Consider the following 13,189-nt stretch of genomic DNA (forward strand, 5'->3'; position numbering starts at 1 on the left):
TTACCGGAGAACTGGCAACATTTCATATGGAAGGCTATGTATTAAAAAATGGGTGGATACATAGATAGTTTAATCTGTAATTTTCAAATTGTCATGTGATGAATAAATGAGAATCAAAGACCATGAATGACTTGGAATTAAGGTGAATAAGGACAACTCACATTATAAACAACACAGGGAAATGGAGTGGGGAGAAAATGGTTTCTTATTGCAATGGTCATTCTACTACAGAAGTGTGACGTACGATAGTATATTTCTACAAAATGCAGTCAATAATGAGATGTTTCTGTTATAGTAAGAAAAAAGTTTTTTTTTTTACATTTAAAACTAGAACAGGTAAATATTGGATATACTCATAAAGTGTTTGTGATATGCTTAAAATCGTCCTTGAATTTATTTTAGTTTTCAAGCTTTTGTTTTTTGGTTCTTTTTTTTTTTTTTTTAGAGATCTGAAATGAGTGAAGACCTATCCTGAAATTCAATGGCTTTTAGGTTTGGGGATATTCCCATGGAAGTTAAGAAGCTTCCTGCTGGCCCCACTCTACCACTGGCCCATCGTTCAGACGCAGAATGAGGTAAGAGAGAAGCTGGAAGAGGTTCTGGCACAGGCTGAGAGAGACAGGGGAAGACAGGCCGCTTAGGTCCGCCTCGCAGAGCTCACTGATGCCGGGAATTTCACTGACACACTGGAATCCATCTAGCAGGTCCTGGCACAGGCCACCGTGGAAGCGCAGATCCGAGGTGCACTCATCAATGTACCTTTCACACCCTGAAAATAAACAGAAACAGTGGAAACCCACTCCCTGTTGAATAAATTGGCTGTGAAATGGGGCAAGAAAACAGTGGCCTCATTTACCCAGAATGATTTAAGTGTAACGTACCAATACCCGTAAAATTTATATATACTTAATGGGAGATATATTCCTTAAAATAACTTTAATGAATTTTGGTTTTAACGGAAATAATTCGCATGCACGCACACACGAGAAAACAGGTATAAATATGTAGAAGCCAAGAGAAAACTGAGCCATGAAGAAACCAGTTTCTCCCCCAACAGCTTAGTTTTTGGGGGCACACAGGAGCCATGAGAGTGAGGCTGTATTCTTCCACCCCGGAGTCTGGATAGCTAACCTACCTTCAAGCTGTCAGGATTTGGATCCATCGGTGCCTTAAGCTAAGGGAAAAGCTCACTGAAAACAGAAAAGATATATATGTTCTTTTACATGGTCAGAACCATGTCTTTTACATGGTCAGACATGGTCTGAGTGTTCAGACCATCCATCATTCACAACTTGCCAGGATGACACCGTGAAGTTACAGGTTTAACAAGACAGAAGCGAAGGCAATTTGTTAGAGGACAGCTTTTCAATATTTGTGGACCTTATGTAAGTCACATGGGTCTGCGTCTGGGGTAAGAACCCAGCATTTTCTAGTCTTCCTCTAGCTCTTCTTTCTCCATTTCTTATCCACATCTCTTTGAACTAAACAGTGCGCACACACATATACACATTCGTCAGAAACATTTTGGAGCTTCAATTAGAGGTTAATTAATAGATGGAAATTCAAAATAAATAAATCCATTAGCATGCAGTGAATTAACTAATGATGATGGTTAAAGACTTTGAAAGTAGAGTCTACTGACTGTGTGTTCACTACTTTAGAGAAATTTATCCGGATAGAAAGACTCCTAGAGGAGCAAGGAAAACTCCGAGCTTTGTTTTCCTCCAGAGCTTCAAATCAATAATTTTTAAATGACAGATACATGTTTCTTTTAACGAATAAACGTTGGGGGAAAGGGAAGTATTTTTTGTAAATAGGGACAATGTGTGAGTACAGAGAGAAATAATACAAGGCTTTAGATGAGTTGTGTGCACTGTGCCATTAAGCAGAAATGGAGACCGAGGTAGGAAGTTACCAGCACGTAAATACAGAGGTGTTTGAAATTTAGGACAAGGAAATATTTGCAATATTTTGGTGATATATGGAACTGAAAGGCCACTGAATGGTCCTGGGTTAATAATTGGCTGCATGATGAAAACTGGTGCCGTGGAAAGTAGCACATGACTACAGATATATCCTTCTATGCACATACTTGATTGGACTGTCCAGGCCACTTCGAGATGACCACAGGAAGTGAGGACTAGACTCATCATTGAATGTTAAAGGGTAAAATGCAGGTGTATGGTATCCTAGATTTCCTGCTGTTCTGTAAAAATGTCCAAAGAGCTGCATCTCTGTGATACCGAAAGAATCTGGTAAAACACAGAATATTCAAATTAATCCACACTGTCATACAGTGCAAATACACCCATTATTTTATTAACTGCCCTTTCGGGATAAATTAATTCAGACCCAATCTCTTTGTGAAATGTGTTTGACTTTAATTTCTCTAATTTGTTCACTGTAGGAAGTTTGATCAGAGATCCGTATATCTGACTGTGACGGTATATGAGATGGAAGAGCACTTTCCCCTTTTCTTTCCATTGTTCCAAGCAAAGATTGATTCATGCATGTAGCTAGCATGTCCAGTAGATGGTCAGAGTCTCTGAAGGCAGTGCTGCCTGACTGCAGCATACATCTGTACTCACATTGGACCTGTCACTTGACCTCTCAGTCTCAGGTTACACAAATGCAAAACGGAAATAATGACAAGTGAAGATAACAAGTGTAGCATGCATGGTATGCTGTTCAAAAAATGGTTAGCCATTGATTATCCATTTACATAGTATCTATGTCATATAGAGACCCAGTCTATACTCACTTTGGGGACATTGATCCCTTTGAGAGTCTGATAAAAGCTACGGAGTACGCAGCCTTTCTACCTTTGATCTCACCTTCAGCCTGATAAATGCATCTCAAATTTGCCTGCATTTTTAGCAGGTCACAGATTGTCTGAAGGCACAGACAACTTCACATCAACAATGACTGCATTTGGTGAAGAAGAGTTGAAAGCTTTCTTTGGGAAACGTAGAATCACATGGAACTCTCCTGTAAAGCTCTAATGAGACTCACCATTCCCCAGTGAAGCCTGGCCGGCACATGCATTGGAGTTCACCCTGGAACTCGGCGTAGTCTCCTCTGTTGTAACAAGTGAGATTTGTCTCATTCCCACAAACTGTTGGGGGTAATCTGGTGTCTCTGAAGAGATAAAAGTAACAGCCACAGCTGTTCATCTTGTTCCTCTCATTCAAGAACACTTTTTGAGAAAGTTCATAGATGTGGTCAGTGCCAAACTAATTAAGCACTCAGGCTGGCTGAACTACAGATGCTAATTGTGCTGCCTTATGCAAGAGTCACTTCCTCAGTAAAGCACTAGAGGGCGCTGTGACAAGCATAGCTGTATATCTTCCATCTCTGCATAGTTTTCATTGGTGAGATAAGATCTACACCATAGGTGACAGTAAAGTCAAGATTGAAAGACGTTTACTGGAGCTAGATGGTTGCTTCTTTGGTGATAAATCAACACGGGCTGCAGGAAGACTGCACATCTTCTAAAGGCCAAGAGGGCAAGGACAGAGCTCTGGTACCCAAACACTCATGTGATTTCTCTGTTGGCTTTTGGATCTGAACTCCAGTTGCCTTGCCAACACTTGCTAACAATTTATAGCTTTGTAGGATGCCAGCCAAATGCTGTCTCGGAGGCTTGTGTGCAGCACTCAGTGGTAACTACGTGTGAATTCAGACCATGGCTCTTTTGTATAACAACAAAGCTGTATATATTAAGGGATCCTTAAAAATGGCGGGGCAGAACACATTGTTAGAAGCTAAGCAGAACTTTATTGCAAGACAAATCCAGTGGTCTGAAGGGACGGATTAAAAAGGTTTGAAGGGTGATATCCAGGTCCTTTGATCCACTGTGCATGTGCATGGTGTCTGATGCCTAATTAATATTCAGGAAATAGAAGAGGAATTGAATTTTGTCCTGTTGTGTGTGCTGCAGCTAATATGGAGAAATTAGCCTACATGACGGTGAGTGTCTTTTCTCATAAGAGCTAATCAATTCCACTTTAATAAGAAAATATGAGGACTTTCCAAAAGAGCCAAAAAAAGTTAACCATTTTGAAAGAGGTCAATTACCAATACAAAAATGAAGGTTTGTATACATCTTATGTTTAATAGACAACAGACAAATTTTGAATCTCGTTAGAAGATATTTTTGAGAACTTTAATCTTTGAGAACTTGACTTTGATGAATTAGTCAGAAAAAAATACTGGAGAACTAGTGACTGGGGTGTATATGTTTATTTTACTTATCCAAAGTCACAGTGGCAATACTATTAATTTTGATCCTGAATGTCTTTTGCTTTTAGACAGGTAGTTTGCCAGTTGGCAAATGAGTTGGTTAACTCGTGAGCAGTGACATCTTGCTGGAATATCAACACTTAGACCCTAACACATACCTTGTCTTCACATGCTCTGAACAACAATAAATGTTATGGAGATAACACATCTTCTCATAGCTATGGCTGCATGTTACGTCTGCCAGGAGATTCATCAAGTCAAGGTACAACCTCTGAATCAGTGTAATGTCTACAAGTTGCCAACGACTCCAGGTGTTCTGTCAAAAATTCGAGTATATTATTACTTGTTAATAATAGCCTCTCGCCTCCCATGACTCAATTGTTTAGTGAATTTAAAAGCAGCACAAGTTATAAGAATTCAATAATGAATTCTAATTACATAGAAATATTGAAGTAATGTGACTTAATAAGAAAACATTCATTTTTATTTCTGTTTATATAACATGAAATGGAGGTGATTACTTTTTCTGTAGTTTGAGAAAAAATACTGCTTCTGTTGTTTTAGAAAAAATGTTGTGGAATACTTTGAAATGGGCAATAATATAATAATTAGATATTTATGGCATAAATATATACTAGATATATATGTAATTATATACCTATTATATCTATACATTTATACTTATATAATATACTATATATTATTATATACTATATATAGTATATATAATATACTATACTTATATAGATAATGTATATTATCTATATAATATACATGATAATATACATATATATATATATGATAAGATTGTCCTCTGAGCTGGTTTTTCTATTTTGTTCCCTCATTAATTAATGAGTTCGATAAAACCATCAAAACATATTTATTTGTTTGTCTGAGAGTTTCGATTTCTCTTTGAAATGATACTTTAACGGTCTTTTCAGGGTTTTACAATATTTACCTACCTGAAATAACCCAGGGCACTGTTTTAGGGATAGGAGTCATGCTTCCTCCAACAATACTAAAATTCAGCATTTGCATTTATCATAAATCTATTTGTTTCCTGAGGCCTTCAGGCTGTCAGATTCTGGGGCTGTAGGTCCTAAGACATATTCTAACGAAGGTGACTAAGAAAACATTTTGCTGGGCCGGCCAGGTGGCTCAGGTGGTTAGAACTCCATGCTCCTAACTCCGAAGGTTGCCGGTTCGATTCCCACATGGGCCAGTGGGCTCTCAACCACAAGATTGCCGGTTGGACTCTTCGAGTCCCACAAGGGATGGTGGACAGCGCCCCCTGCAACTAAGTTTGAACACGGCATCAAAAGCTGAGCTGCCTCCCGTATGGCTCAGTTGGTTGGAGACAGGCTCTCAACCACAAGGTTGACGGTTCAATTCCTTGAGTCCCGCAAGGGATGGTGGGCTGTGCCCCCTGCAACTAGAAAACGGCAACTGGACCTAGAGATGAGCTGCGCCCTCCATAACCAAGACTGAAAGGACAACTTGAAGTTGAACGGCACCCTCCACAACTAAGATTGAAAGGACAACAACTTGACTTGGAAAAAAGGCCTGAAAGTACACACTGTTCCCCAATAAAGTCCTGTTCCCCTTCCCCAATAAAATTTAAAAAAAAAAAGAAAGAAAACATTTTGCTTAAAATCTGGTCAAATACTGCCAACTTCCTTCTAGTACATTCCAGCCTGTGGGATCCTGTCTGTACACGTGACCAATGTGAGTCCTGTTCAGCATGGCCTATATGTTACCTGAGGAGACTGCTTTCCAGTTTGGCAAGTAGAATGCTGAGCTTAGCTCCAAAACCAAGCTTTATATGCACGTTATGCTCACCTGCAAAATTTTCCTGTGAAATTTCCAAAACAGAGGCAAGAATAGCTCCTGGTGTCACTGATGCAGGTGGCCCCATTTGCACATTGGTGACTCTGGCAATTGTCTATACCCATGTCACCATTGACACCGGTGTGCCCAGGCTCGCACCTACAGTGATAGGTGGCAGCTCTGTCAGAGCAGTTGCCATGGGTACAGGGGTTTGAAAAGCATTCGTCAATGTTGAGTTCACTGTGTGGCCCTGCCCATCCCACGGGACAGGCGCAGTGATAAAAACTGTAGATGTTTTCACAGTTTCCTCCATGCATACACGGATTGGAGTTGCAGGCATCTAACTGCAAAGAGCCAGAAACCCTGGAATTCACAGAGATTTTGACAAACTGCTCTTCCTGAGGTTTGTTCATGAAACCATGAACATTTTCAATGTAAGAGAGAGAAATGCCACCAGTTTCTATTGTGCTCACACACCCTGGCAGGCCCTGCGTGTTGTCAGCAGCTCGGTCACCCATGTGGAATGTCTGTCTTCTCCTTCCAGAAGCCAAGGCTTCCAGTGGCCACTGCACTGGTCACAGAAGGGGTTTGGTTGTGCACTTCCATCTGCCACGTGGAGGCCGGGGCCAGTGGGTCTGTCATGGAAAGAGTCACATGGTGCCACATGCCCTCATCCACTGACTGCGTACTCGTCAGACTCAGCTTATGGAAACTGTTGCCGCTTTGCAGTTGGAATAACAATCTGGAATCGCGAATGCTAATGTTAAGAACCTCAGGCTCCTTCTCTGCGTACAGTATGGTCATGTTAGCACCCCGCGTCCTGACACCGAAGGTGATGATGTTGGTGAGTTCTCTGCTGATTTTCCTACTGCTCCTGAATAACGTCGCACTGCATTGTCCATTAAAAACGGCATTAGCAGCACCTACCGTGTTTCCCCAAAAATAAGACCTAACCGGAAAATAAGCCCTAGCATGATTTTTCAGGATGACATCCCCTGAACGTAAACCCGAATGCGTCTTTTGGAGCAAAAATTAATATAAGACGCGGTCTTATTTTCAGGAAAACATGGTGAGAGAGAGCAGTACCAAGAGCACCGTCAGTAAGTGTGCAATACTTGAGTAATACGAGGTGCCATCGTGTCACTGCCAAAATGCACCGAGTGCTGTGGGCTGGGCAATCTGCTCATTGCCTTTATGTGATTTCTGATACAGAATTCCCAAATGCAGGCTTATTGTTATCCTCATCATCCCCATTTTGTAAAGGAAATGGAGACTCCAGTACTTAAGTAATTTTCTCTGGTCGTGTGGCTAACAGATAATCAAGCCAGAATGCCAGATCTGGATGGTCCGGTATCAAAACCCATACCATACATTTCTTCTCCATCAATATCTCAGTACATGCCCCTATTGATTTTACATTTGCTCCTACAAATAAAGCACTGATTATCCATTTCAGACATGAAGAAACTGAGCATGGAGAAATCACACATGGAGCTATGGTGACACGGTAAATTGACAGTGGACCTGGCTTCTGATGAAGCTGACCAGTAGGCAGTTAAAAGTCAGTTGCACTCTTGTGCGCGCACACACACACACACACACACACACACTTTCTCTACCTATAAAGCAGATATTTCATCCTTATTCTACAAAGGAAGCTGCAGACTATAGAGGCTGTGTGAGCTGCTGGGCCCCAGATCTAACAAATGGCAATGTGCTAACCCTTACTCTGTCTTCCCAATTAGGAGAAATGAAAAGCCAAATACCACCTGGTTAATTCTTTCCTCAGAAATTGTCTTTAAATGATCAAGAATCAGGGTTCGGTGGTGCTTTGACCTCCATCTCTCCCCCAGAAACCCATGAGGCCCACCTGGGTTCTTAAACTAGCCCCCATTCGGTGTATTTTTCTGCTCACGTCAGAGGAAACAGCCACAGGTTTCTTTACTGAACCGATTTTATCTGTATTCTTCCTCTGGGTTGCCTCCTGGAACAACAGATGCCTGGCTTAATTGGCTGGATGATAAGCTTGAACTCCACCTACGTTAAAATCCTTGAGGCACCAACTGGCACTTGGGCCGTGGGAGGACATGGTCTGGGTTCACAGCACTGTGCTTCCTCACAGGTGTTCCCAGCTGTGCTCACAGGGCAGGAGCACGAGAAGTGATCCCACACCGCGTGGCAAACACCTCCATTGTGACACAGCCTGGACCGAGCAGAAAAGAAACCAATGGCATTAAAAAGCTGGTAGCGAAGTATGGAAACAGTGAAGGAAAGCGCTATGTCTATAATTTTTAGAAGCTAATTTCCTAGGTATTGATAGTTTGAAGTGCGTATGTCTACAGATTAACAAATAGAATAAAACTGCTACTATTGGCAACTTTTTTTTTTTAAGAGAAAGGGGTAGAGAGAGAACTAGAAGTAGATATGGAGTGAGAGAGAAAAAGAAAATGTATAAAATCGATCTCCGACAACACAAGGAGGATTATGAAAGGTTTAATAGTATTCTCTGTAATTTACAAATTACCAGACACTTTCAGTTACACTAATGATCATCTGAAGTAGAGATTTTTTACTTCTGTTTCCCCCAATGAGGAAACTGCTGGCCATCTTGTTGCCCAGAAAAGCTACCAGAAAGTCACGTAGTGAAGCCTGGTACCTACTTCCTGTGGGTCCCAGTGCAGCAACCGCCATCAGCCCTCCTCAGCTGTTCTGCCTCTGAATCAGACGTACTATTATTATTTCAGTTTTTACAAGGTTTCTCACGAAGTATCCAAAATGAAAGTATTTAAAAAGGAATTCTGGAGAGCTCAGACTATATTTTTCTGGGTTCTTTTGGGAAGAATTCCAGGTTTTGGCTGTTTAATCGTATATCTTGGATGCAGCCTTTGAAGAATCCACCATAAACGTCAGTCTAGAGAAAGGGAATAGGGAGAGCTGGGGGTAGGAGTGGAGTTGTAATCTTAAATGGAGTCATCAGGGAAGAACTCTGAGGTGGTAATATTTGAGCAAAACCCCAAAGAAGGTGGAGATACTGTAGAAATTCCAGAGAGAAATGGTGGTGGCTTGGATCAGTGGTAATGGTGAAGACGGTGAGAAGTGCTCAGATTTTGCAACCTAGAAATTACTGATGAACCTGACAAAAGTGTTGTCTTAAAGAGACTGCTATCTTCAAGTTTTCACTCTGAAATCATAACCAGAAACAAGAGCACATTGCATCATGTTTAAATGTCATCATGGTCCAACTGAAGTTTGGGCAAACGGAAGACATATTTTAGTTCAGCTGAACTACAATAAAATTTGCTTAAGCAACTGTGTGTACAGGAGGGCTTCCTGCACAAAAGGCGCCATTTTCAGAATTCCGACTTGATTGTATAGAGGAACACTGCATTCTGAGTCTGCATGTGGAGGCCACCGCTCCAGGGAGCTTTCAGAGTGCACTGTGAGATACAACAACCCATTTGAAGAGGCTAGCATCGCTGAGTACACGGCAGCACTTGTACTTGAGATAAAACACTTCAGAAGAGAATGCAGCTTGTGAAGCTGCTGAGGTGTGACAATATGCACAGAATTACCAATGTCAGGGCTGGAGGGGGTCCCTGCTGGTCATCCTTGGAAGTGTCACTCTGCAAAGCCCTATTAAAATACAGGCAGAACGCAGAGCTGTCTGCATTTTTCTCAGGAGCTCAGCTCTCCAGCAATCCCATTTGTCTTCAGAAATCACAAGCGAGTAGTCAGAGCGGTGATTTGCTACGTGATTTGAGAGACACCTGAAGCCACAGACTTGGCTGTGAACACGGGATGATTGTCGGGGGCAGGGATGATTGTCATCCGAGTTACTGATAAGTCATGAAGAGGGAGGACAAATATTATTAAACATAACTTGGACATGTGTTAATGGTCGATGAACTACAAGATGAAATTTATGAGAAATAAATGAGAGCCGTTCAGATCTAAATGTACGAGTACCTCATTGGTTTAGGATGGAAGAAGCAGGGCATTGGCCACATGAGTGAGAACAACTCAGAGTGAGCCAGCCAATCACGGAGGGTGGCTGCTGAAAGGTCAACGTAACATTAGGCTGAAAAATAGAAGAACATTATCTAGGATGAAGGCAGTTACAGTCCTGTGTCACTGTATCCTCAGTCACATCTAGGAACCAGGTCAGCAAATTTATTCCAAAGTGAGCAAGCAGCCGAGGAAGTGTCTGCAAACTACATCATGGAAAACATTAGCAGAAACTGGGCATGTGCAGCAAGATTGTAGTGATGGCTTGGATGGTACTTTTATTTAAATATGTAAGTGTTCTCAAGAAGAGATATAAGGTTTACATTAGCATGTCTTCAAGTGTTACAATGCTGCCAATGAATGAAAGCTATAGGTAATCATATTTTATGTCAATATGAGGAAACAACTGTTGGAGAATTCCTGACAAGATGGAGTGAGTGAGTTCTCCATTCCTGAAGGTGTGTAAGCAGAGGTTTGGGCCACTACACTTAGCAGGCACGATGGTATATATATATATATAAATCAGTCATGGAGTGAGCCTCTTTTCTATCTAAGAAACTGTAATTGTAAGAGGAGAAGATTCTCAAAGTCTAGACGTATGACTGAAGATAAAAATGATATAAATCATCTACAAATCAAATATTGTCCAGAGGCAAGAGGTCAGCGACACATTTTTTCTGAACATTATTTTGGAAGCTCCATATTCTTAGATACATCTAACACAAGGTGTGCTGAGATACCCTGACAGACAGTCCTGGGAACTGAACTTTGAGAAACACTTTTCAGAACTCCCCTGATGGAGACACTTGATTATTTTAAGAAGGTCAACATTAAAATAGAGGAAGACCCCACGTCTTCCATGTTTAATCAACCAACCTTGTCCTCTCTGCAGCCTGCTTGTGCATTGCACTGTCAGGAAACACTGAGCCAAGATCTGGACTGGGTGGAGTTAGCTTTCTAGTACGTCTCTTCCCTCTTGCATGCACAATATGCAATGACAGAAAGACGCCATGTTTTCATTAGGGGTCATAAGCATCTTATATAATGGGGATAAACGCCCAGCAAACATTCCTCATAGATAACAGCAAATACAGAATATTTTCATATTATGCCTAAGAGGCGATATGAAAAATATAATTTTCCTTAACCTTATACTGAAGACTTTCAGAAAGTGAAGCTCACACAGAACTCCCTCCCTACAGACATATCTTTTGAAGCTGAAGGTTTTCAGAGGGTTAAACTGTTGTTTCCAGTGGTATAGAGAGGGGAAAGAAACTGGGGAACGTGGGGGTGGGTAACCAATTTGAAAACTTGGTTTAAACCTTCATGAGATTCCAAGTTGGAAAAAAATAAACTAAAGGAAACCAGAAACCCACTGGAGTGGCATCTTTTGACTCTAATTACCAGGACAGTCAGCACCACCATGGTCAGTATTAACTTTGTGGGTCACTGCCTTTGGAAGCCAGTCAAAATGAGTCAACATCTGTTTGTTATTTTGAATATGTAGTGAAAGTATTGCCTTGGGTCAATTACATTTTTCTTCAAAAAGTGAACATTGCCTCAACGTAATTTCCCCTTTTCTCCTTTAAAAAGAAATCACCAAACAACTTGCCACTCCATGTAAAATATTACATCGATCTGGTAGATGCCATACCTCATGGTCACCCAGGTCCCTGATTTGTAATGAATATTGTGGTCAGTGGGGAGACCCGAGAATCGTTTCTAATAATTCTTAGCCATTCGGACATGGAATTGGCTATAGGCTAAGACTGGTTTTAATTTTACTTCTTACAAAGCAGAGAAGACTATTTACCAGATGTTGTCCTATTTCAGGTTACTCTAAAATCTTGGGGTAAATTACAGCGGGACTTCAAAGCCGTCTGTCGCAATTACCTCTCAGACATTTTCAATTCGTGATAATAATAATAAAAAGGAACAGGTATGTATTGATCACTATCAACAGCAATCTTTGGGACGATGTTGGAAGTTAAGGATTTTGAAATACATTTCAAGCTGTGATTGGCTAGGGAAATGAGATCAATTAGTTTATGGCATCTACCAAGTTTCGCTATTGTTGTTACTTCCCATGTTTTCTTTTTTTCCTTCCTTTTTGTTCTCTTAAGACACCTAGGTTCAATATCTGTTGTCTCCAGTGTAACCCTGGAAAATATATCTTTGAATAAACTGGTGGTTTATAAAAATGCTAAACTTAAGCCTGCTTTTGGAGCAAGTGAGAATTTCATAGATACCGTGTTTCCCCAAAAATAAGACCTAGTCAGACCATCAGCTCTAATGCATCTTTTGGAGCAAAAATTAATATGACTCAGTATTATATTATATTGTATTATATTGTATTGTATTGTATTATATTATATTATATTACCGGGTCTTATATTATATTAAAATAAGACCCGGTCTTATATTAAGTTTTGCTCTAAAAGATGGTGGTCTAGCTAGGTCTGATTTTTGGGGAGCTGATGGTCTGACTAGGTCTTATTTTTGAGGAAACACGGTAGGAGAGCAAGGAAGTAAACCTTTACTAAACATCTACTGTGCCATAGATATTGTGCTAGTAGTTGCCATGACTAGTTTCTAAATAATCCAAAAGATTATTTCTCTTTCAAATAAGATTTCCAATACATTTCTGATACATGCAAATGGTAAAAATGTAATAGCATTTTGTAAATACCAAGATGAAAACCCATTTGGAGAGGAGCTATCGGCTTTTTATTTTGTTTCTCTGAGTGAAAGCCTGGTATCCTACGAATCCACTCAACATCGATTAGTGCCCATCACGAGCCTCTTGGTCTCTGCCATCAGTAGTCAGCCACTGCAGATGTCCTGAGGGGTCATCTGTCAGGTAACAGGCAGAGACAGGCTGGCCAGTTTGGTGGCTGGTCTGGGGTGCAGCCCTCACTCACCTCTCAGGCAGTTCCTGCCTCCATAGGGCCTGTGGTGGTCACACCAGTAGCTGAGCCACAGGTTGGTGCAGCATCCTCGGTTGTGACAAGGGTGGCCTTCGCACCAGTCCTTTCGCACACAGCCTGCCCTGACATTGAACGATGAGCCAGATAAAATGTTCTCCGGGGTGATGAGAGTCGCATCAATGTGAATG

The 13,189-nt window shown here is 41.0% G+C and overlaps 1 protein-coding gene across 1 annotated transcript in view; it reads right to left on the bottom strand.

Annotated features, from left to right (window-relative positions):
- Window positions 1–515: 515 nt before the first annotated feature.
- Window positions 516–13,189, bottom strand: part of CRB1 (crumbs cell polarity complex component 1) — a gene marked incomplete at both ends in the record, with an annotated part of 66,123 nt that continues 53,449 nt past the window's right edge. Inside the window, 13 exon segments of the mRNA XM_081039177.1 lie at window positions 516–769; window position 3,013; window positions 3,015–3,138; window positions 6,082–6,590; window positions 6,592–6,992; window position 8,111; window positions 8,115–8,138; window positions 8,140–8,272; window positions 8,730–8,798; window positions 8,883–8,980; window positions 9,642–9,702; window positions 9,821–9,905; window positions 12,996–13,188. Of these exon segments, the coding sequence (XP_080895303.1) occupies window positions 516–769; window position 3,013; window positions 3,015–3,138; window positions 6,082–6,590; window positions 6,592–6,992; window position 8,111; window positions 8,115–8,138; window positions 8,140–8,272; window positions 8,730–8,798; window positions 8,883–8,980; window positions 9,642–9,702; window positions 9,821–9,905; window positions 12,996–13,188 (1,953 nt within the window).

The sequence above is a fragment of the Rhinolophus hipposideros genome (assembly GCF_964194185.1).
Source record: "Rhinolophus hipposideros genome assembly, chromosome: 26".
Lineage (NCBI taxonomy): Eukaryota > Metazoa > Chordata > Mammalia > Chiroptera > Rhinolophidae > Rhinolophus > Rhinolophus hipposideros.